The sequence below is a fragment of the Neophocaena asiaeorientalis genome, unplaced genomic scaffold (assembly GCF_003031525.2).
Source record: "Neophocaena asiaeorientalis asiaeorientalis breed wild unplaced genomic scaffold, Neophocaena_asiaeorientalis_V1.1 scaffold10, whole genome shotgun sequence".
Lineage (NCBI taxonomy): Eukaryota > Metazoa > Chordata > Mammalia > Artiodactyla > Phocoenidae > Neophocaena > Neophocaena asiaeorientalis.
In genome coordinates this window covers 403148-429804 of record NW_020172817.1, presented here as the reverse complement: position 1 = coordinate 429804, position 26657 = coordinate 403148, and the positions used below count along the sequence as shown (strand labels likewise).

The 26657-nt window shown below is 35.7% G+C and overlaps 1 protein-coding gene across 2 annotated transcripts in view; it reads right to left on the bottom strand.

The window, feature by feature from the left end:
- The window catches only part of CDH18 (cadherin 18), a 323052-nt gene that overhangs the window by 60148 nt on the left and 236247 nt on the right, over window positions 1-26657 (bottom strand). For both annotated transcript variants that reach the window (XM_024741732.1, XM_024741733.1), the window contains one exon: window positions 16713-16849. In XM_024741732.1, the coding sequence (XP_024597500.1) occupies window positions 16713-16849 (137 nt within the window). The remainder of the gene's footprint in view (window positions 1-16712; window positions 16850-26657) is intronic.

Here is a 26657-nt window from a genome sequence, read left to right as displayed (position 1 = left end):
TGAGTGAGCCATAGCCCCTGAATCAGCGGCTCCATTAACCTCGTCGTGTCTGAGCCAAAAACAGACGCCCTCTGGTGAACTACACGCAGAGGCGGGGCCAAATCCAAAGCTGAGCCCTGGAAGCTGTGCGAACAAAGAAGAGAAAGGGAAATTCCTCCCAGCAGGCTCAGGAGCAGCAGATTAAATCTCCACAATCAACTTGATGTACGCTGCATCTGTGGAATACCTGAATAGACAACGAATCATCCCAAATTGAGGAGGTGGACTTTTAGAGCAAGATTTATTATTTTTTTGCTTTGCTTTCACCATTTATCCTAGGGTTCTATCTGTCGTTTTTTTTTTGTTTGTTTGTTTTTTAACTTAAAATTTTTTTTTCTTAATAATTATTTTTCTTATTTCTAATAATTTTATTTTATTTTTTCTTACTTTATTTTATTTTCTTTTATACTCTTTCTTTCTTTCTTTCTTCCTTCCGTCCTTCCTTTCTTCTATTTCTCCCTTTTATTCTAGCCCTGTGGATGAAAGGCTCTTGGTGCTGCAGCCAGGAGGCAGTGCTGTGCCTCTGAGGTGGGAGAGCCACCTTCAGGACACTGGTCCACAAGAGACCTCCCAGCTCCGTGTAATACCAAATGGCAAAAATCTCCCAGAGATCTCCATCTCAACACCAACACCCAGCTTCACTCAATGACGAGCAAGATACAGTGCTGGACACCCTATGCCAAGCAACAACACCACCCATTAGCAGAGAGACTGCCTAAAATCATAATAAGTCCACAGATACCCCAAAACACACCAACAGACATGGACCTGCCAACCAGAAAGACAAGATCCAGCCTCATCCACCTGAACACAGGTACTAGTCCCCTCCACCAGAAAGCCTACACAACCCACTGAACCAGCTTTAGCCACTGAGGACACACACCAATAACAACAGGAACTACGAACCTGCAGACTGCAAAAAGAAGATCCCAAACACAGTAAGATAAGCAAAATGAGAAGACAGAAAAACACCCAGCAGATGAAGGAACATGATAAAAACCCACCAGACCTAACAGATGAAGAGGAAATAGGCAGTCTACCTGAAAAACAATTCAGAATAATGATAGTAAACATGATCCAAAATCTTGGAAATAGAATAAATAAAATGCAAGAAACATTTAACAAGGACCTAGAAGAACTAAAGATGAAACAAGCAACAATGAACAACACAATAAATGAAATTAAAAATACTCTAGATGGGATCAATAGCAGAATAACTGAGGCAGAAGAATGGATAAGTGACCTGGAAGAGAAAGTAGTGTAAATAACTACAGCTGAGCAGAATAAAGAAAAAAGAATGAAAAGAACTGAGGGCAGTCTCAGAGACCTCTGCGACAACATTAAACACACCACATACAAATTGTAGGGGATCCAGAAGAAGAAGAGAAAAAGAAAGGGACAGAGAAAATATTTGAAGAGATTATAGTTGAAAACTTCCCTCATATGGGAAAGGAAATAGTTAATCAAGTCCAAGCAGCACAGAGAGTCCCATACAAGATAAATCCAAGGAGGAACACGCCAAGACACATATTAATCAAACTGTCAAAAATTCAATACAAAGAAAATATATTAAAAGCAGCAAGGGAAAAAACAACAAATAACACACAGGGGAATCCCCATAAGGTTAACAGCTGATCTTTCAGCAGAAACTCTGCAAGCCAGAAGGGATTGGCAGCACATATTTAAACTGATAAAGGAGAAAAACCTGCAACCAAGATTACTCTACCCAGCAAGGATCTCATTCAGATTTGATGGAGAAATTAAAACCTTTACAGACAAGCAAAAGCTGAGAGAGTTCAGCACCACCAAACCAGGTTTAAAACAAATGCTAAATGATCTTCTCTAGGCAAGAAACACAGGAGAAGGAAAAGACCTACAATAACAAACCCAAAACAATTAAGACAATGGAAATCAGAACATACATGTCGATAATTACCTTAAATGTAAATGGATTAAATGCTCCCACCAAAAGACACAGACTGGCTGAATGGATACAAAAACAAGACTATTCATGCAAATGGAATCCAAAAGAAAGCTGGAGTAGCAATTCTCATATCAGACAAAATAGACTTTAAAATAAAGACTATTAGAAGAGAAAAAGAAGGACACTACACAATGATCAAGGGATTGATCAAAAAAGAAGATATAACAATTGTAAATATTTATGCACCCAACATAAGAGCACCTCAATACATAAGGCAAATACTAACAGCCATAAAAGGGGAAATCGACAGTAACACATTCATAGTAGGGGACTTTAACACCCCACTTTCACCCATGGACAGATCATCCAAAATGAAAATAAATAAGGAAACACAAGCTTTAAATGATACATTAAACAAGATGGACTTAATTGATATTTATAGGACATTCCATCCAAAAACAACAGAATACACATTTTTCTCAAGTGCTCATGGAACATTCTCCAGGATAGATCATATCTTGGGTCACAAATCAAGCCTTGGTAAATTTAAGAAAATTGAAATTGTATCAAGTATCTTTTCCGACCACAACGCCATGAGACTAGATATCAATTACAGGAAAAGATCTGTAAAAAATACAAACACATGGAGGCTAAACAATACACTACTTAATAATGAAGTGATCACTGAAGAAATCAAAGAGGAAATTAAAAAATACCTAGAAACAAATGACAATGGAGACACGACGACCCAAAACCTATGGGATGCAGCAAAAGCAGTTCTAAGAGGGAAGTTTATAGCAATACAATCCTACCTTAAGAAACAGGAAACATCTCGAATAAACAACCTAACCTTGCACCTAAAGCAATTAGAGATAGAAGAACAAAAAAACACCCCAAAGTTAGCAGAAGGAAATAAATCATAAAGATCAGTTCAGTAATAAATGAAAAAGAAATGAAGGAAACAATAACAAAGATCAATAAAAGTAAAAGATGGTTCTTTGATAAGATTAAAAAAAAAAAGATAAACCATTAGGCAGACTCATCAAGAGAAAAAGGGAGAAGAATCAAATCAATAGAATTAGAAATGAAAAAGGAGAAGTAACAACTGACACTGCAGAAATACAAATGATCCTCAGAGGTTACTACAAGCAACTCTATGCCAATAAAATGGACAACCTGGAAGAAATGGACAAATTCTTAGAAATGCACAACCTGCCAAGACTGAATCAGGAAGAAATAGAAAATATGAACATGGTAATCACAAGCACTGAAATTGAAGCTGTGATTAAAAATCATCCAACAAACAAAAGCCCAGGACCAGATGGCTTCACAGGAGAATTCTTTCAAACGTTTAGAGAAGAGCAAACACCTATTCTTCTCAAGTTCTTCCAAAATACAGTGTAAACGTAAAATAGACAGCTAGTGGGAAGCAGCCGCATAGCACAGGGAGATCAGCTTGGTGCTTTGTAACCACCTAGAGGGCTGAGATAGGGAGGGTGGGAGGAAGGGAGATGCATGAGGGAAGAGATATGGGAACATATGTACATGTATAACTGATTCACTTTTTTATAAAGCAGAAACTAACACACCATTGTAAAGCAATTATACTACAATAAAGAAGAAAAAGAACAAAAAAGATGTACCCTAGGACATGGGATCTGAGGAGTTTAGACTTGCCAGCCTCCATAACTGCAGGAGCCAATATAAGCCAATTCATCAAAATGAATTGATTGATTCAGAATTATTGATTCTGAATCCTGTTGATTCTGTTTCTCTGTAGCACCCTGAATAATACAAGTACAGTTGACAGCAGAATGCAGGTTAATCTTTACTCATCTCAAGGCTGAATCCATGAATTATCTGCTCTATGAAATCTTTACTGGTCCTATTAGAGAGATTAAGTCACCATGTTTTCATGTTTCTCTAGTCCCTAAAAAATTGATCACTAAAACTCCCTCTGGCAAGAGCATTGCAATCACAACTAACTGCTGAACAATCATCAACAGGAAGATACTGGAACTCACCAAAAAACATATCCAATATCCAAATACAAAGGAGAAGCCACAATGAGATGGTAGGAGGGGCACAATCACAAATAAAATCAAATCCCATAACTGCTGTGTGTGTGACTTACAAACTGGAGAATGTTTAAACCACAGAAGTCCACCCATTAGAGTGCAGGTTCTGAGCCCCACGTCAGGCTTCCCAACCACGGGGGCTGGCAATGGGAAGAGGAATTCCTAGAGAATCAGACTTTGAAGGTTACAGGGATTTGATTACAGGACTTCAACAGGACTAGGGGAAACAGAGACTCCACTCCTGGAGGTCACACACAAAGTAGTGCGCACATTGGGACACAGGGCAAGGAGCAGTGACCCCACAGGAGACTGAACCAGAGCTACCTGCTAGTGTTGCATGGTCTCCTGCAGAGGCGGGGTGTGGCTGTGTCTCACTGTGAGGAAAAGGACACTGGCAGCAGAAATTCTAGGAAGTACTCCTTGGTATGAGCCTTCCCAGAGTCCTCCATTAGCCCCACCAAAGAGCCAGGTAGGCTCCAGTGTTGGGTCATCTCAGGCCAAACAACCCACATAGAGGGAACCCAGCCCCACCCATAAGTAGACAAGCAGATTAAAGTTTTACTGAGCTCTGCCCACCAGAGCAACACCCAGCTCTACCCACCACCAGTCGCTCCCATCAGGAAACTTCCACAGGCCTCTTAGATAGCCTCATCCACCAGAGGGCAGACAGCAGAAGCAAGAAGAACTACAATCCTGCAGCCTGCGGAACAAAAACCACATTCAGAGAAATATATACAAAGTAAAAAGGCAGAGGACTATGTACCAGATGAAGGAACAAGACAAAGCCACAGAAAAACAACTAAATGAAGTAAAGATAGGCAACTTTCCAGAAAAAAAAAATCAGAATAATGATAGTAAAGATGATCCAGGACCTCAGAAAAAGGATGGAGGCAAAGATCGGGAAGATGCAAGAAATGTTTAACAAAGACCTAGAACAATTAAAGAACAAACAAACAGAGATGAACAATAAAACAACTGAAATGAAAAATACACTAGAAGCAATCAATAACAGAATAACTGAGGCAGAAGAACAGATAAGTGACCTGGAAGACAGAATGGTGAGATTTACTGCTGTGGAACAGAATAAAGAAAAAAGAATGAAAAGAAATGAAGACAGCCTAAGAGACCTCTGGGAAAACATTAAACACAACAGTCGCATTATAGCGGCTCCAGAAGGAGAAGAAAGAGAGAAATGACCCGAGAAAATATTTGAAGAGATTATAGTTGAAAACTTCCCTAACATGGGAAAGGAAATAGCCACCCAAGTCCAGGAAGCGCAGAGAGTCACAGGCAGGATAAACCTAAGGAGAAACACACTGAGACACATAGTAATCAAATTGGCAAAGTTAAAGACAAAGAAAAATTATTGAAAGCAGCAAGGGAAAAATGACAAATAACATACATGGGAACTCCCATAAGGTTAAGACCTGATTTCTCAGCAGAAACTCTACAAGCCAGAAGGGAATGGCATGACATATTTAAAGTGATGAAAGGGAAGAACTTACAACCAAGATTACTCTACCTGTCAATGATTTCATTCATATTCAATGGAAAAATCAAAAGCTTTACAGACAAGCAAAAGCTAAGAGAATTCACCACCACCAAACCAGCTCTACAACAAATGCTAAAGGAACTTTCCTAAGTGGGAAACACAAAAGAAGAAAAGGAACTACAAAACCAAACCCATAACAATTAAGAAAATGGTAATAGGAACACACATATTGATAATTACCTTAAACATGAATGGATTAAATGCTCCAATGAAAAGACACAAGCTCGCTAAATGGATACAAAAACAAGACCTATATATATGCTGTCTACAAGAGACCAACTTCAGACCTAGAAACACATACAGACTGAAAGTGAGGGGATGGAAAAATATATTCCATGAAAATGGAAATCAAAAGAAACTGGAGTCACAATACTCATATCAGATAAAATAGACTTTAAAATAAAGAATGTTCCAAGAGACAAGGCAGGACACTACATAATGATTAAGGGATCAATCCAAGAAGGTATAACAATTATAAATATATATGCACCTAACATAGGAGCACCTCAATACATAAGCCAAATGCTAACAGCAATTAAAGAGGAAATTGACAGTAACACAATAATAATGGGGGACTATAACACCTCACTTATACCAAGAGACAGATCACCTAAACAGAAAATTAATAAGGAAACACAAGCTTTAAATGACACAGCACACCAGATCGATTTAATTGATATTTATATGACATTCCATCCAAATACAGCTGATTCCACTTTCTTCTCAAGTGCGCATGGAACATTCTCCAGGTTAGATCACATCTTGGGTCACAAATCAAGCCTCAGTAAATTTAAGAAAATTAAAATCATATCAAGCATCTTTTCTGGTCACAAAGATTAGAAATCAATAACAGGGAAAAAAAAAAACATAAAAAACACAAACACATGGAGGCTAAACAATACATTACTAAATAACCAAGAGATCACTGTAGAAAGCAAAGAGGAAATCAAAAAATACCTAGAGACAAATGACAATGAAAACACTATGATCCAAAACCTATGGGATGCAGCAAAAGCAGTTTTAACAGGGAAGTTTATAGCAATACAAGCCTACCTCAAGAAACAAGAAATATCTCAAATAAACCATCTAAACTTATACATAAAGGAGCTAGAGAAAGAACAAACAAAACCCAAAGTTAGCAGAAGGAAACAAATCATAAAGATCAGAGCAGAAATAAATGAAATAGAAACAAATAAAACAATAGCAAAGATGAATAAAACTAAAAGCTGGTTCTTTCAGAAGATAAACAAGATTGATAAACCATTAGTCAGACTCATCAAAAACAAGAGGGAGAGGACGCATATCAATAAACTTAGAAATGAAAAAGAAGGTACAACAGACACCACAGAAATACAAAGCATCCTAAGAGGCTACTACATGCAACTATATGCCAATAAAATGGACAATCTGGAAGAAATGTACAAATTCTTAGAAATGCAGAACCTTCCAAGACTGAACCAGGAAGAAATAGAAAATATGAACAGACCAATCACAAGTAATAAAATTGAAACTGTGATTAAAAATCTTCCAAAAAACAAAAGTCCAGGACCAGATGGCTTCACAGGTGAATTCTATCATTTAGAGAAGAGCTAACACCCATTCTTCTCAAACTCTTCTAAAAATTTGCAGAGGAAGGAACAGTTCCCAAACTCATTCTATGAGGCCACCATCACCCTGATACCAAAACCAGACAAAGATACTCTAAAAAAAAGAAAATTACAGACCAATACCACTGATGAATATAGATGCAAAAATCCTCAACGAAATACTAGCAAACAGAATCCAACAACACATTAAAAGGATCATACACCATGATCAAGTGGGATTTATCCCAGGGATGCAAGGATTCTTCAATATATGCAAATCAATCAATGTGATACACCATATTAACAAATTTAATAATAAAAGTCATATGATCATCTCAGTAGATGCAGAAAAAGCTTTTGACAAAATTCAACACCCATTTATGACAAAAACTCTCCAGAAAGTGGGCTTAGAGGGAACCTACCTCAACATAATAAAGGCATTATACAACAAACCCACAGCAAACATCATTCTCAATGGTGAAAAACTGAAAGCATTTCCTCTAAGATCAGGAACAAGACAAGGATGTCCACTCTCACCACTATTATTCAACATAGTTTTGGAAGTCCTAGCCATGGCAATCATAGAAGAAAAAGTAAAAGGAATACAAATTGTAAAAGAAGAGGTAAAACTGTCACAGTTTGCAGATGACATGATACTATATATACAGAATCCTAAAAATGCCACCAGAAAACTACTAGAGCTAATCAATGAATTTGGTAAAGATGCAGGATATAAAATTAATGCACCAAAATCTCTGCCATTCCTATACACTAATGATGAAAAATCTGAAAGGGAAATTAAGGAAACACTCCCATTTACCATTACAACAAAAAGAATAAAATACCTAGGAATAAAACTATCTATGGAGACAAAAGACCTGTATGCAGAAAACTCTAAGACACTGATGAAAGAAATTAAAGATGATACAAACAGATGGACAGATATACCATGGTCTTGGATTGGAAGAATCAATATTGTGAAAATGACTATACTACCCAAAGCAATCTACAGATTCAATGCAATCCCTATCAAATTACCAATGGCATTTTTTACAGAACTAGAACAAAAAATCTTAACATTTGTATGGAGACACAAAAGACCCTGAATAGCCAAAGCAGTCTTGAGGGAAAAAAAAAACGGAGCTGGAGGAATCAGACTCCCTGACTTCAGACTATACTACAAAACTACAGTAATCAAGACTATATGGTACTGGCACAAAAACAGAAATATAGATCAATGGAACAGGATAGAGTGTCCAGAGATAAACCCATGCACAAATGGTCAACTAATCTATCACAAAGGAGGCAAGGATATACAATAGAGAAAAGGCAGTCTCTTCAATAAGTGGTGTTGGGAAAACTGGACAGCTACATGTAAAGGAATGAAATTAGAACACTGCCTAACACCATACACAAAAATAAACTCGAAATGGATTAGAGACCTAAATATAAGACCAGACACTATAAAACAGAGGAAAACACAGGAAAAACACTCTTTGACATAAATCACAGCAAGATCTTTTTTGATCCACCTCCTAGAGTAATGGAAATAAAACCAAAAATAAACAAATGGGACCTAATGAAATGTAAAAGCTTTTGCAAAGCAAAGGAAACTATGAACAAGATGAGAAGACAGCCCTCAGAATGGGAGAAAATATTTGCAAACGAATCAACAGAAAAAGGATTAATCTCCAAATCATACAAGCAACTCATGCAGCTCAATATCAAGACAATAAACAACCCAATCCAAAAATAGGCCAAAGACCTATATAGACATTTCTACAACGAAGACATAAAGATGGCCAAGAGGCACATGAAAATATGCTCAACATCACTAATTATTAGAGAAATGCAAATCAAAACTACAATGAGGTATCACCTCACACCAGTTAGAATGGGTCTCATCAGAAAATCTACAAGCAACAAATGCTGGAGAGGGTGTGGAGAAAGGGAACCCTCTTGCACTGTTGGTGGGAATGTAAATTGATACAGCCACTATGGAGAACAGCATGGAGGTTCCTTAATAAATTAAAAATAGAATTATCATATGACCCAGCAATCCCACTACTGGGCATATACCCAGAGAAAACCATAATTCAAAAAGACACATGCACCCCAGTGTTCATTACAGCACTATTTACAATAGCCAGATCACGGAAGCAAACTAAATGCCCATCGATAGACAAATGGATAAAGAAGATGTGGTACATATATACAATGGAATATTACTCAGTCATAAAAAGTAATGAAATTGGGTCATTTGCAGAGACGTGGATGAATCTAGAAGCTGTCATACAGAGCAAAGTAAGTCAGAAAAAGAAAAACAGATATCATATATTAACGCATATATGTGGAACCTAGAAAAATGGTACAGATGAACCGGTTTGCAGGGCAGAAATTGAGACACAGATGTGGAGAACAAACACATGGACACCAAGGGGGGAAAGTGGCATGGGGGGTGGGGGAGTGGTGGTGGGATGAATTGGGAGACTGGGATTGACATATATACACTAATATGTATAAAGTGGATAACTAATTAGAACCTGCTGTATAAAAAAAATATTAAATTTAAGAATTAAAAAAAAGAAAACATCACCACAGTAATTATCCATAATGCAATTATTTGCTTAACTTATCTTTTGCATTAGACTCTTAAATTCCTCAAAGACAAAATAATACCCTCAATATCATTAGTGCCTAAAATACTACACTACCTAGCAAGTATCATTTATTAATATATTCTGAGTGAGTTAGTTAAGGTATACTTTAGGACCAAAATGGTAAAGTATACCATACCAAAGTACTGGAATGGTAGCCAAGGAAGTAGAACATTCCAAGAGGAGAGAGGATGATTAGTATAGTCAAACAACACAAACAAATCAGGGGAGATAAGAAATGAAAAGTACTCATTGGTTTAGCTATTGGGAAATGATGAACACAATGGCAGTTTCTGAAAATCACTTAGAATGAAACTATACATTATCCTGAGCTGAGACATTAACATGGAAATTGAGGGAGATGAGAGCTAGTCACTTGAAAAATATATTAAGAACTACTTATTGAGTGGCTACTAGTGCTATTATTTTACTTAGGAGTCATATAAAAGGAAAAGTAAGTGATGACATATAAGTTTGAAAGAATATTTATTATCCTATAAAAAAATAATACCCCCAAATTTTACAGATATTTTAAGGTTGTGGTAGGTAGAATTCTAAAGGTGCCAGCACATGATTTCTGTCCCTTGGTTATTCAACTAAACACTAATCTGGATACTGTTGTGAAGGAATTTTGCAGGTGTAATTAAAGTCCCAAGTCAGGTGACCTTAAAACACAAAGATTATTTGGGTGGGCCTGACCCAGTTGGGTGAAAACCACTGAAAGCAGAGACTTTCTCCAGATGGTAGCAGAAGAGAAAATTAAATAGATTCAAGCATAAGGATTTGACACACTGTTGCTTGTTTGAAGAAGGTAAAGGAATGCAGGCAGCTTCTAAGAGGAGGGAACTGCCTCAGCTAACAACCAGAAAAAGAATGGAGCCCTCACACCTACATCCTCAAGAAAGTGGATTCTGCCAACCAGGAAAATGAGTGTGAAATCAGATTCTTCCCTGGAGCCTTCAGATAAGAGCCCAGCCCAGCTGACATATGATTTCAGTCTTTCCAGATTTAAAGCAGAGAACTCAGTTGAACACTCCTGGACTTCTGACCTAAAGAAATCATATGATTATTTGTTACACATTAATAGAAAAGTAATAGAAGTTACCAAATAGCTCCATTATGGATTATATTGTTACATGTAACATAAATGTTCCACAGGTATTTTTTGAGAAAGTACCCTTCCACCAGAACTGTGATATGTGATAATAAGACATCACTTTCTATTTCCCTGACCAGACACATATTGAATTTATCTGATTATTAGTGTATTCTTTAAAATTGTGAAAATAATCTTATGTCTCAGAATGAATTTTTAAAATAATAGAATAAACCTCAATCAGTTAAAATACCTGACCAGTACTTGGGTTCAATGGACAACAGCTGCCACAGAGGGTCATATTAGAATAAGCACAGATCTAGGAACCAAAATATTTAGATTCATATTTTGTGTAAGTCTCACTTTCCTTTCTCTTATAAAATGAGAAAATATGTGTCTTCTCTATTTCACAAAAAATTTTGTTAGGATGACATGGCTGTAAAACACACCATACAAGTGCAAATAGCTGCTAGTTATGTTTAGCTGCAGTAGTAAAAGATATCACAGACCAGACCCAAGTTTCCTGCCTTTCCTGCATGACTGGGCAGCTGAATAATCACTTTGACCTAGAACCACAGGATGAAAAAAGGCAGAGCCAAACACCATGTAATTAACAGCCACATTGCATCTGAACCCCACCTGAATGCTCAAAGGATGCCCACTTCAGCTGTGACACCCTCAGCTTTCACACTGGTCCTCTAGCAGGAGGCCTGTTCACCTGAAGGAAAGACCAATATTTTGTTTTTGTTTTCTTTTGCACAGAGGTGCTTTGCTCTTATTTTCTCTTAAATCCTGGTGCATTGCTTCATCTGCCCAGAGAAGGAACATTTCTCTTCTCTTAACCCCTAGGTAGGCTAAACAAGTATTTTAAAACCTTAACTTCTAATTTTAATTCCGTAGAACAACAGTCTCCTCAAAACTGTTACATTAAGGTTTTAGAAAATCCCATTTCTGCTCTTGAAAGACAATGTCAATAGAATGAGAAGATAAGACACATACTAGGAGAAAATATTTGCAAAAGACACATCTAATAAATTAGTTACACAAAACATGCAAAGGAGTCAAAATTAAACATTAAGAAAACAAATAACCTGATTAAAAAATGGGCCAAAGACCTTAATAGATACTTCACCAAAGAAAACGTACACATGGCAAATAAGTAAACATGTTTCACATATATGTCATCAGGAAAGTGCAAATTAAAGCAAGATACTACTACATATCTATGAGTGGCCCAAATCCAGGGAAGACTGACAATACCAAATGCTGGTTAGGATGTGGAACAATGGGAACTCTTATTCATTCATATCTGGTGGCTATTCAAACTGGCACAGCTGTTTCAAAAGACGTTTTGTCAATTTCTTATAAAACTAAACATACGCTTACCATATGATCCAAGGAGTGCACATTTTGTATTTACCAAAGGAGCTGAAAATTTCTGGCCATACAAAAAACCTACACATGGATGCTTATAGCAGCTTTATTTCATCATTGCCAAAACTTGGAAACAACCAAGATGAATTCATCTTCAGACAATGAATGGATAAACTCTGGTACATGCTGACAATGGAATATTATTGAGTACAAAAAAAGTGAGCTATCAAGACATAAAAAGACATGGAGGAAACTTCAATCCATATTACTAAGTGAAAGAAGCCAACCTGAAAGGCTACATACTGTATGATTTCAACTACATGACATTCTGGAAAAGGTAAAACTATGGAGTCAATAAAAAGATCAGTGGTTGCCAGGGGTAGGGATGGGGAGACATGAACAGGTACAGCACAGAAGATTTTTAATGCATTCACATTACTCTGTATGATATTATATTGATGGGTTTATGCCGTTATACATTTATCCAAAGCCATAGAATAAGGAGTTAACCCTAAATTAAACTATAAACATTGGTTGGTTATGATGTGTCAATGTAGGTTCATCAATTGTAACAAATGTATCACTCTGGTGGGGGAATGTTGATAGCAGAGAAAGCTAAGCATGTGCAGGTGCAGAGAATATATGGGAAGTCTCTGTCCATTCCTCTCAAGTTTGCTATGAGCCTAAAACTGCACTAAACAAAATAAAGCCTTTAAAAAGATCCTGTAGGAAAAGTATCCAAAATAGAAAATACTTTGATGACATGGCTCATGTTAAAGTAAATGCTTACAAACAATTGTATGCGGAAGGGCACCCAACTCTATTTAATAGGCACTTAGGCTAAGCAATCAGTAAGTGAATGTGAGCTTTTCCAGACACAGTCTCCCAATATGGCTATAAAATCTTAACTAGTGCTCGTTCTTTCTACATACCTGTTTATGATTAGGATTAAATTATATTTTAGTAGTGCTCACTGAGGAGTCTCTAAGGCTTCTTTATTACCATCTATAAAATTCAGGATGTTACTCTTTACTGTACTGTTTTACTTAGTAGATGTGTATTAACTCATTTCCCATATGAAATACTAGCAGATAGTAAAAAAAAAAAATAAAAAAAGGAAAGAAAAGAAAAAGAATGTAGTAAGTACATATTTAAGACGTTACTTTAGTAAAAATGAACATTTCCTTTAGTAATGATTGCAAATAATATAATTTTCATGATATACTTGAAGTCATGTATATTTATAAATTAGCTTCTACTTGATACAAATATTATTTGGGCTGAGGTGAGATTTAGAAGTGATCTAAAGTATGGCTTCTGATCAAAATACCTCTGGAGTTGAACTTGATGTTATTTTAAAATAAGTTCCTATTCTATCTGACAAGCAAATATCATTCTCTCCAGGGATTCTCCCCTTCCTTCTTCTGTACATGGAACCTGTTCTCAAGAAGAGCTACACAATATTTTTGGAAACTTCAATGTCTCCATCACATCTACTTCAGTATATCAATCCATTTATTCTTTTATTTTAAAACTAATTTTAAACGAGCCTTTATCATTTGAAAGCTATTTTATTGTACTTGGGTGACTAAGAACATGCAAATCTAGACCTAGTCTGATTATTTTGAAAATGAAAATTAACCAGAATTATAACAAATGAACCCACTCATGTATTCTTTATAACACTCACTTAAAAGTAATTTTTCAGCACAGTATTTCTCTTTGAAAATGCTTATTTTCAAAGGGAAATACTGTGCTGAAAAAATATCTAAATGGAAACCACTTGAGTTGATTTTTCAGATGAGAAACATGAAAAATTCAGGTGGAATAGAAAAGACTGGAGTAGGGCTTCCCTGGTGGCACAGTGGTTGAGAATCTGCCTGCCAATGCAGGGGACATGGGTTCGAGCCCTGGTCTGGGAAGACCCCACATGCTGTGGAGCAACTGGGCCCATGAGCCACAGCTACTGAGCCTGCATATCTGGAGCCTGTGCTCTGCAACAAGAGAGGCCACGATAGTGAGAGGTCCGCACACCGCGATGAAGAGTGGCCCCTGCTTGTCACAACTAGAGAAAACCCTCGCACAGAAACGAAGACCCAACACAGCCATAAATTAATTAATTAATTAATTTTAAAAAATAGCAGATACCAAGAAATGGGATGAGGGAGATTTAAAAAAAAAAAAAGACTGGAGTAGTTTAATTACTGATTTGTGATAAAGGACATTATAAAAGAGCATAAACCACAATGAGCTATCACCCCACACCCACTAGAATGGTTATGGTCAGTATGTAATAATAAAAACTGGTAATAATATAGAGTAATAGGAACCCCCATATTGTGTTGTTGTGAATGTAAAATTTAGCCACTTTGGAAAACAGTCTGGCCGTTCATCAAAATTTTAAATATAGTTTCTTTATGACCCCGCAATCCCACTCCTAGTTATATATCCCAAAGAAATGAAAACTCATCCACACGGAAACATTCATATTAATGCTCTTAAGAGCATTCTTCAAATTAGGCAAAAAGTGGAAGCAACCCAAACATCTATCAAGTGATGAATGGATAAATAAAATGTGGTATAACCATATAATGGAATATTTTTTAGCAATAAGAAAGAAGGAAATACTGATACATGCTACAATGTGAATGAACTTTGAAAATATCATGCTAAGTGAAATAAGTCAGTCACAAAGGACCAGGTGTTATTGATTATTTTATATGAAATACCAATACAAGGCAAATCTATCACTATAGACTGAATGTTTATGTCTCCCCAAAATTCAGAGTGGACCACTCATGAGTGAGATTAGTACCCTTATAAAAGAGACTCCAGAGAGATTCCTTGCCCTTGCTACCATGTGAGTACACCACTAGGAGACAGCCATCTATGAACCAGGAAGTGGGTTCTCACCAGACCCCAAATCTGTTGGCCCCTAATCTCAGATTTCCAGACTCCAGAACTGTGAGAAAAAAATGTTTGCTGTTTAAAGCACTCAGTTTATGATATTTCGTTATAGCAGCCTAAACAGACTAAGACACCTATAGAAACAAAAACTAGATTAGTCGCTTCTTGGGTTGAGGCATGGGGAAGGGGGAGTAGAGAGTGATCACTAAGGGGGACAGGTCTGTTGTGGCCTCTCGCGTTGCGGAGCACAGGCTCCGGACACGCAGGCCCAGCGGCCATGGCTCACGGGCTTAGCCGCTCCACGGCATGTGGGATCTTCCCGGACCAGGGCACGAACCTGCGTCCCCTGCATCGGCAGGCAGACTCTCAACCACTACACCACCAGGGAAGCCCAGGATTTCCTTTTGAAGTAATGAACACATTCTAAAATCAATTGTGGTGATTGATGCACAGCTCTGAATTTACTTAAACTCATTAAACTATACACCTTAAAACGGTGAATGGTATGGTATGTAAACTATTTCTAAATGAAGTTTTAATATTTTAAAAATGTCTTATACCTTCTGAGGGCAAAAGAAAGAGAGAGCATAATTTTATTTTACATAGCTTTATTTTCTAACATGAAGTTTTCCTAAATTTTAACATTTATAGTTCACTCATGAGTATGTTGGAATCTTTTAAAATGTATATGTAAGCTGGGTATACTATACTAAATTTTATTATAGTGTATATAATATTAAACTTAGGGCAATTTGTACCTTTCACTTATTTCTCAACATTTAAAGAAAGACTTCATTTTCTTGACAGTAGCCCATTTTCCTAAAGCTTTATTCTAATTTCATTTGAAGACAGTTATGCATATCTTTTTGAACTCAGAGATAATTGTTGATATTTATACTTTTTAAAAAAAACTTAGGTGTTTAGCACAATGCAATGCTCTGGATGAGGATGGAACAATGGCCTTCCTCAGTTGTATATCATGTGCGTCTCTTGAAAAGAACTTAGACCTGCCTGTTGAAATTCCAAGAGCTATTCTTTTGCTATAAAATTTCTAAGTGTTAATTGAAGCTTGAGGAAGGGTGTTATATTGATAAAGTTATTCAAGTAAAATGTTAGATTTTCGTTTCTTCTCTTTATATTCCTAAACTGCTCCACCGTATATGAAGTATACTTCTTCTACTTAAGTAAAACATAAGCACATGACAAAGCAAGTCTCATAATTAAGAAGAGAATGAAATATTTTGACTCAGTGATGCAGACTAAGTGTTCTGTGATGCCAATTTTCCACCACTATGTGGGGATTAAAGTAAAGAAAAAGGTATACGCTTTATTCACTGCATCTGACAATGAGTAACTGTATCTACTATATTCTGTGCACTCTGCTAGATCACGGCATAAAATATAGAAATCATGATAGCACTGCTCCAGAGAAAGTCTCAGCATAAATCTTCATGTATAAGTGACATCTTTCCTATGGTACATAATGTAAAGAAATTTACCATTTTCTGAAGCAGCAACTGTGATGTTGTACCATGGAGTTTCTTCTCTATCAAGAACCTTGGTAGTCTTAATGGTCCCAGTGTTGGCATCAATGTTGAAAAACCTGTCATCTTCAGCATTGTAGTCGATGAAGTATCTAGAGAAAAAAAAAAAATTGGATACTCTTTTACTTGATGCTATAATGAAGAAAAGAATACTGAAACAAGGGAGGTATTAAATCTACTATACTCAAATATTGAAATATGCATTTTTACTTCCCATATTTGGCCCTTAAGATTTGTCCCCTGTTTTATATTTGCATAGAAATGATATCAATTATTTTTCTGTCAGTCCTTAATTAAGGTTTAATTCAATTACTAATTCAAAAAGTTAAAAATCAAAACACTAAACTCCATGAATAGAATAGTAGGTAGTAGATAGCAAAAACACAGTAATTAATAAGGGAAGGATTAAAAAAACTGCCTCTGTGAAGACCATAGTACATTAAGAAAAAAAATAAACCTTTAATGAAACTTCTCATTGCTATATGTACAATGTTTTTAGGATAACAGATGTCAAAGATTAATTTATCTTGGAATTTCATCATGCTGAGGTTTGAAGATAAATACAAAATGAAAAACAAAACATTTTAATTAATGACCATTGTGTCTCCATCACCTAGAAACTTGTTTGGTCAAAGAATGAGAAAATAAACAGGAAGTAGTTTGCATCCTCAGCCACAAATCTTCTTCCCTCACTAGCTCATGTAATTTTGTAGGGCTCTCTTCTATTAGGTTTGGCCTCCAGCTTACTTTGGCAATAGAATGAGTTGAAAGTGATGGTGTTCTGTTCCACATTTGGGTCTAGATTTCATGAGACTTAAAATTTTTCCTCTTATGCTCTGCCACTACCATAAGAAGCACATTCCAGGGCTAGACCACTGGTTCCCAGAAGAAAGATGAGCCCTCAGGGCAGAGTTGTCAGCTTCCCATCCTAGAGTAGAGCTACCTAGTAAATGAGCAAATGTAGGAATGAATGTTCTGGAGATTAGCAGACTTGGCAAAGAGAGGCCAGCCTAGTTCAGCTGTTCCTCAGCTAACTCACAGACACATACACCATGGTTATACATGCCTTTTTCCTATACCCTGAGTTTTGGGGTTTTACATTATTCAGCAGTAGTTAAGTAACATAAATGTGAATAAATAATATAGTCAACAATCATCATATGTTCTAGAAATGTTCCAAACTATTCCTAAAACAATTTAATGAGTTTTTTTTCTCCTCAAACCTCTAATACTTCTTCCCTCATCATTAATCTTAGCTTAAGTGACATTTCATCTACACCTGAAGAAAAAAAGATGAACTATTATGTGAAAAGTGCAAGGTGCAGAATATTTGAATAGAGGGAACTAAAGTGTAAAGATCCAAATTAAAGAAAAAGCTTGACTTGGTTTAAAAACAGATAGGTGTCTCAGTGTAGATGGCAGAATGAATGAAGTGGATGGCTAGGGCATAGGACAAGCAAGTCCTATAGCACATGGTAAAGAGTTTTAATTTTTTTTTATAAAATCAATGGGAAAACATTTTTAACAAAGGAAATAACGGATCTATTTACATTCTGGAAAAATGACAGTGGCTGCTTTGAATCTGGGATTATAGAATTCAGAAAAGAAATGATGTCATCATGGACAAAAGTAGAAAAATTAGAAGAAAATTAAGTGTATAAAATAGTGCTATATATTGACTACAACCTATAAAGCTTTTTGTTGTAGTGGCATTGGTAAAAAGAAGAAATTACAAATGACTCAATTTTTGTGTTGTATCTGTATATTTGATCTAGCATATAATTAATAAGCCCATTCATGGAGCTGGATAAAAAGTTAGGGGAAAGATTCCCTTTGGGAGAAAAAGAGTTTGGGAGAAATCAATGATTTTGACATGTTATATCTTAGATGTCAATTAAATAAACATATGGAATAAAAAGAAGAAAATTAGAAATGAGTGTGGAGTTCAAGTGTACTTTCTGAACAGGAAATATAAATTTGAGATAGATCAGCCTAAATGTAAAATAATGGGAACAATCTCATCTGGGAGAGAATTGTAAGAGAAAAGGAAGGGAAAGATTGAGCAGTACAGCATCCAATCTTTTAAGTCTAAAGCAGTCCAGCATCTGAATAGGAGAAGGTACCAGCAAAAGGAGAGGAACAGCCCAGGGGAGAAGGAAAACTGGGAGGGAAAGGAGGCATAGAAGTCAAGAAAGGAGTGTTCTAAGTGGACAGCTGAGGTAAAATTTATTAAGTTTAGTGGGGTTAGTAAAGGCTGAATTGGATATGACAGGATGGACATCATTGGTTAATTTGAAAAGAGTAGTTTCAATAAAATATGAAAGGATGGAAGTTTTACTGTAGTGGATTCTAAAGTATATTGAATGTGAATATAGGAAATCCATGAGTCCTGAGACTTTATCGGATAATAGTACCTGAAGTAAAGGTGAGAAAAATGGTTCCTTATGTCATCAGAGAAGTGAGTTCAACAAATTAATTTTTTTCTGATATGGGAAATATTAGTCACTGTCTTTGTTGAAGAATATAATAATTTTGAAAGAGGGAGGAAAAAAGGGGACTCCCTGGCAATCCAGTGGTTAAGATTCCACACTTCCAATTCGGGGTTGGGGTTCGAGCCCTGGTCAGGGAACTGAGATCCCACATGCCATGTGGTGCAGCCAAAAAAAAAAAAAAAAAGGGGGAGGGGGAGTATCTATAAAGAGAAAATTCATGAGAAGGTGAACAGACTGTGTTCCAGGGCACAAATATAAGGATTTCCACTAAAAGTAACAGAGACACTTCTTCCATTTCAACATGAGGAAAATCTCAGAAGACAGGTGATTGTGGTGATGGAAATATTACAAACATCATCATACTTTCTAGAAGAGAATATAAGCATAACTGAAATACAACCTGTGTCTTGCATAGGCATAAGGTGTTAACAGGGTACCTAGAACATATCACTCAGGTATAAACCTCATAACAACCTGTGGACACACATGCTCAAACATAGCAGAAGATATTAATAGCACCACAGAGATCCAAGTTATAGAGCATCCCAAGAAATCTAGGAGCTCATTTAGTGAAAATAACACCTGACAAAAACAGAAGACATCACTTAAAACTGTGTGACCAAAACAAGGAATTGGCTATTTTGTGTACCGGTTGTTCTAATAATAATTATATGTTAATTAAAGAAAATTCAACATGCAAAATCAATTTAAATGAGAAAAGATAGGGGTACAAAGAAAATCTGATTCAAAGAGACACGTGATCCAGACACTACAGAATAGTGGTAAAGAGGTATGCCATTGGGCTTTCCCAAAGCATTAGGCCATGGTGCACTGAAACTGGTTTACTTTCTTTTTTTCTTTTTTAACATCTTTATTGGAATATAATTGCTTTACAATGGTGTGTTAGTTTCTGCTTTATAACAAAGTGAATCAGTTATACATACACATATGTTCTCATATCTCTTCCCTCTTCCATCTCCCTCCCTCCCACACTCCCTATCCCACCCTCTAGGTGGTCACAAAGCACCGAGCTTAACTCCCTGTGCTATTCGGCTGCTTCCCACTAGCTATCTATTTTAAGTTTGGTACTGTATATATGTCCATGCCACTCTCTCACTTTGTCACAGCTTACCCTTCCCCCTCCCCATATCCTCAAGTCCATTCTCTGGTAGGTCTGTGTCTTTATTCCCGTCTTTCCCCTATATTCTTCATGACCCTTTTTTGTAATTCACATTCCCATGAGCAGTGCAAGAGTGTCCCCTTTTCTCCACACCCTCTCCAGATTTATTATTTCTAGATTTTTTGATCATGGCGATTCTGACTGTTGTGAGATGATATCTCATTGTACCTTTGATTTACATTACTATAATGATTAATGATGTTGAGCATTTGATCATGAGAGATTACTACAAACAACTCTATGGCAATAAAATGGACAACCTGGAAGAAATAGACACATTCTTAGAAATGCACAACCTGCTGAAACTGAACCAGGAAGAAATAGAAAATATGAACAGACCAATCACAATAACTGAAATTGAAACGATTATTAAAAATCTTCCGATAAACAAAAGCCCAGGACCAGATGGCTTCACAGGCGAGTTCTATCAAACATTTAGAGAAGAGCTAACACCTATCCTTCTCAAACTCTTCCAAAATATAGCAGAGAGAGGAATGCTCCCAAACTCATTCTACGAGGCCAACATCACCCTGATACTAAAACCAGACAAAGATGTCACAAAGAAAGAAAACTATAGGCCAATATCACTGATGAACATAGATGCAAAAATCCTCAACGAAATACTAGCAAACAGAATCCAACAGCACATTAAATGGATCATACACCATGATCAAGTGGGGTTTATTCCAGGAATGCAAGGATTCTTCAATATATGCAAATCAATCAACGTGATACACCATATTAACATATTGAAGGAGAAAAAACATATGATCATCTCAATAGATGAAGAAAAAGCTTCCGACAAAATTCAACACCCATTTATGATAAAAACCCTGCAGAAAGTAGGCATAGAGGGAACTTTCCTCAACATAATAAAGGTCATATATGACAAACCCGTAGCCAACATTGTCCTCAATGGTGAAAAACTGAAAGAATTTCCACTAAGATCAGGAACAAGACAAGGTTGCCCAATTTCACCACTCTTATTCAACATAGTTTTGGAAGTTTTAGCCACAACAAAAAGAAATAAAAGGAATCCAAATCGGAAAAGAAGTAAAGCTGTCACTGTTTGCAGATGACATGATACTATACATAGAGAGTCCTAAAGATGATCTACTTTCTTTGACTTGAGTTTATATCACAAAAAACCCCTCTCATAATATCCTTCCCCTGGGGCCTGACGCCGCTGAAGTCTGAATTGCTAAGGAGATGTGAGAAATCTTGTCACACTCAAGGAATAACATCCTTTAAAATGTAATCAGTTGACAGTCTGGTTATTATATCATCTAAAGTAACCTGTCTTCAAGACACTTTCCATTTTTGGGTAGTTTAAGAATAATGGTTCTTGTTTTCTAAAGTTGGACCTAAAATTTAAAAAATATTATTCAACTTCAATGTTTCCTGCAGCAACTATCAGCAAAGCTCAGATTACATTGTTATCAATGCAACCCTGTGTAATATAGAAGAACATGCCCCATTTTAGAAATCTGATCACTTCACAGCTGTCAGTCTGGAAGAAACTGGGATTTCTTCTGTTTATAAGCTAAATTAAGACTTTGAAAATGTACAGCCTCTTTATCAGAACAATCCCCTCTCTCTTAGGCACTTCACACAGAGATTTCCAACATTAAGTGCTAGTACTTGTGGTTAAATACTTTTAGAATACATATATTTTTTATTTGAATTTGAAAAATATATAACCTATGTTTAAATGGTAGGCATCATGTAAGGCATGTGTCCTCAGACTCAAGTTATTTACTTCTTAGTTTTCTATGTGACCTAACTCTCTTGGGAAATCTGCAACATAAGTGCTAGATATTAGGGCAATGCTTTGAGCCAAAAAGTCTTATTCATGGAATTGCAATTGAATTTTGACTCAAGTAGATCTAAATAGTTCTGCTTAAGTACCCTTGGATTTCTGCCTAGCCATAGTAATAATAACACAGAAAAAGGGAAAACAGAAATGTGAAAGAAACTATTCAAAACTATTTGGGGCGGGGGGGGGCGGGTGTTATATGTACAATGATTCAAGGCAAATTATTTAAAATTAAGAAGTTACATGGGTCCATAAAACTGTTTATCAAAAGAAATAGATAAAATATTCTCAGTAGGTAACTTTTCAAAATATTTTTGTAATAAAATACATTTATTTCCTTCACTAACCTTCAAAAAGTAAACACAACATCTTAATACTTCATGAACTTATATATATATATATTAAAGTTTTTTGCAAATGTTAATTTGACATTTTTAGATATATCCAGCAAGTATAAAATAAAGTAACCATTTGCTTAGGTGATATACGTTCTAACTCGGGATTGATTATGAAGCCTAAGGAATTAGAGTTTTGAGATTTTATTTTTAATATCTTAGATCATAGCTGCCAAAAATGAACCAGCGTAAATTGAGGCTATAGTGTATATAACTGGATAAAATGTTAAAAGATATTCTTCAAATTCTACTTTCCCCCTTAACATAAGACTATATAGAGATGATATTTGAGAATGGGAGGAAACATTTATACACATTTATAAGTTATTTAAAAAAGCAAACTGATATGAGATAATAAAGGCTAACATTTATGGATCCCTTACAATATACTATATTGTGCTTTAAATGTGTTCTAAACATTAGTTTACTACATACCCAGAACAACTGGATGAGATAGGTACTATTAATAGACACATTTTTTTATAGAGGAGAAAACCAATGCACAGGGTGATGGAGAATTTTATTCAACATCAAAGAGCTAGTTAGTGCAAGAGATTAAAAATTAATACAGTCAACTAAGAAATACTGGGAATCCCCTGGTGGTCCAGTGGTTAGGATACCACACTTCCACTGCAGGGGGTGCAGGTTTGATCCTTGGTCAGGGAACTAACATCCCACATGCTGCAGAGCATGGCCAAAAATAAATAAATAAATAAATGCAAGCACATTAAGAAACAAAACAAACACTTGTCCCTAAAACAAGTTTAAAAAATTAAGAAATATTTATAAGATCTTTTTTAAAGTAGACAATATTTGAAGCTTTACCCATTCATTCAAAGGATATTCATTTGAAGGAGTACAAGTACAAGAAAGATATTCATTTGAAGGAGTACAATAAAAAGAAATATTTAAAAGAGAGGAAATAGAAAGACCTGAGCATTATTTAGACATGACTTACTTAGGGAAACAAGTAGGCAAAAAAGAAAAAGGAAGTGTTTGCAAGGTAATACTGATTGATGCTCAGAGAATTTAAAATCAGAGGTCAGAGTAAAACTCTAAGCAATTAAAGTCTTCAGGGAAAACATGGGTGTGATCAGTCTTGAAGGATAAGTAACAGGAGAGATGTGTGTTAGAGATTATCTAGAAAGTATAAAATTTAGTAATCTCAGATGAGAGAGAGACAGATATCTTAGCTATTGTTTGTGAAGTGTGGTGATATTTTTCAGACCACTATTATTTTGATATTAGACTAGTAAGAGAGGAAGAAAGAGAGAGGTTTCATGTTGAGATTGTAGGTAGGATACAGACAGAAGTTCCCTCCTTCACTCCCACATTAATGCCCCAGTCAACATTACTACCCCTACACGGTGTTACACTAGAGTAGAAGAAATTACTTTAAAATAAAATATTCTTTGATATGGAATGAATTTGATTCAATCATATCATCGACTAAACCAACGAGAGAATGCTTGAGAGAGAGATTAGAGGTGGTTGGTGGGGAAAAATTCAACCTACAGTGCACTTCTGTATAGGTTGTTTTTTGAAGATTAATAGACGAAAAGAATGCCAAGGAAGGTTTACCCAAAACAAATTTCCCAATTTTCAGATATCATAGAGGTAATAACCTCTTCAGGCCACTGAAAAACATCTTCTACATTATTTTCCTCAGTGTATAATAAACTGTAGATCCTGGACTTGATTCATTCACTACTTAAAGATGAATTCTATGGAAATATGTTTCTAAAATAGATCCACCATACTGTGAAAATGGCATGGATCAATAATAAGAGAGTAAACACAGTCTTGGAAACCAAGTAAACGTGATGTTCATCACAGATAAAACCACTATTAGCCCTATGACCTCTCTGAGCTTTCTTTGTTAGTATAATGGAGATACCACCTACATCATAATTTTATTTTGACAATAAAGTGAGGTAATATATGAAAATATTTTATGTTTGAGTATCAAGTGATATGCTTCAGTAGATAAATGTTATTTGTCTTAATGTCTCTTAGGATGGTTTTCTCTTTTTTTCCTTTCTTGGAAAACTTGGTTCTATTTTGTTGAGACACTTCAAAAATAGTAAATGCTTTTTTTTTTTTTTTTTTTTTTTTTTTGGTTTGTTTTTTTTTTTTTTTCATTTATTTGTTGGTTTGTCTTTTTCTTTCTGGCAAAGTATGTGAACACAGTGGGATCTGAATAAGGGTTACTACTGAATGAACAAGAGTCTCCATACAAATAGCATGAACTGCTGTCCATTTCTAAAAAAAAAGAAATCTGTCAGAAAACTAAATTATTTTTAATTTCCTTCTCCATGCACATGAGTCAACTTTCATTTGGAAAGTTTATGAGAATAAAGTTCTTTTTCTTCCACCTGAATAGCATAGGTGTATGCCTTTGCCTCATAAGCAAATGAATAAACTAACCAGGCATTCAACAAATATAAAGAAGAACCTGTTAGTACCTAATGTAAAACTAAGTAAGGCATTTCATTGTAGCCTTTACTTCTTTTGTAAATATTTTGGTGGAAATAATCAGGCCAATAAATCATTATGCTTTACTTCTCAAGAGCAGTATGTTTTCATATAGAGATTACGATTTTATAGATTCCTAACGTTATCCTTTATACATATTCTTAATATTGTGTTTGAAATTTGTTACAATAACTCAGGAAATAAACTTTTTTTTTACAGTGTGTACTTAGTTCGTGTTTTCCTTTCATTGAGAGATATCTAAACATTGCAAAAAGGACAAATAAATGTACACTTTTTGCAGTATTTCATTTAACTTATAGTTCTCAAACTAATTTTAAGTTGTAATACAATTATCATTTTTAACGCCCATTTTTTTAGACCTCATGTAGAATCTAAGAAAAAGAGCCACCCCATAGTACATCTAGCTGATGCTTTAGACGAATCTACAGCATAAATGACCAAAAGGGTTACTGTGAGGGTGGAAATATCGAGGCAGATTCAAGGGCTACTCTAATACCATGATTACAGCACATTATAACATGAGCACCACTATAATCTCACTGCATCCTCCATGAAGTAGGTGTCAAGATAATATCCATTGGGTCGGCCAAAAAGTTCGCTTGGGTTTTTCTGAAGGGAAGCATCCGAACAAACTTTTTGGCCAAACCAATATACTAAATGCTACTTAAGAAATTGTATAATCAATGATCAGTAAGATGTTACCTATGGGGGATTGATAATCTCCTGGCTATAGACCAGAGGAAGTGTAATTAAGCTTGTGCCAGCTCAGATTTGTCCACTAGTCCTTTCGAGCCCTCTAATTTGACAATTCCATATTCAAACCCTGACTAATTTCATGCTGGCAGAGAAATGGGTCCTTTAAACACAGGAGATCTTGCAAAGTTGCCACTATAGTTTATAAACATGGGTTACAATTTTTATTCCTACAACTACTCTCTATTCTGTCATTCAATATATGCACCATTTCATATTTCTAGTAAATATGTTTTAGTGCAATGGGCAAAGTGAAAAGAAAATGCATTACATTGAAATAAAATGAAAATTTATTGTTAAAATTAGAATTTGTGGGCAAACAAATAGGCAGAAAAGTTGTGATCATAATAAGCAGTCAATCTCAGTAACGATTACCTCTATTCAAGTATTTTCTTCAACACAAGCTACTTTAAACAAATTACCCAGTTCATCATTTGACACTCAATTTCCCTTTGATTATATAGGCATAGATTCAAGATAATTATTAGTCATGTTAAAGTACATTAGAAAAGTTATTTTTCACTTCGATAACAAAACTTCAGTCCTCAAAGGCACTTATTATTTTCATTATAGTCTGTCCATTTCACCATAAAAATTAATTTAAAACTTATGTAATGGAAATCTATTTTTGCAGTGATTTACTTTGAGAAACATCAGTTGGCTAAAAGTGTAGAAGATGTCTTTCAGTTGTCACACTTTTGATACTTGTACATACAGAATGTGAGTGGTTAAGCAAATATATTTGAGATTTTGCCTCCCAAACAGCTG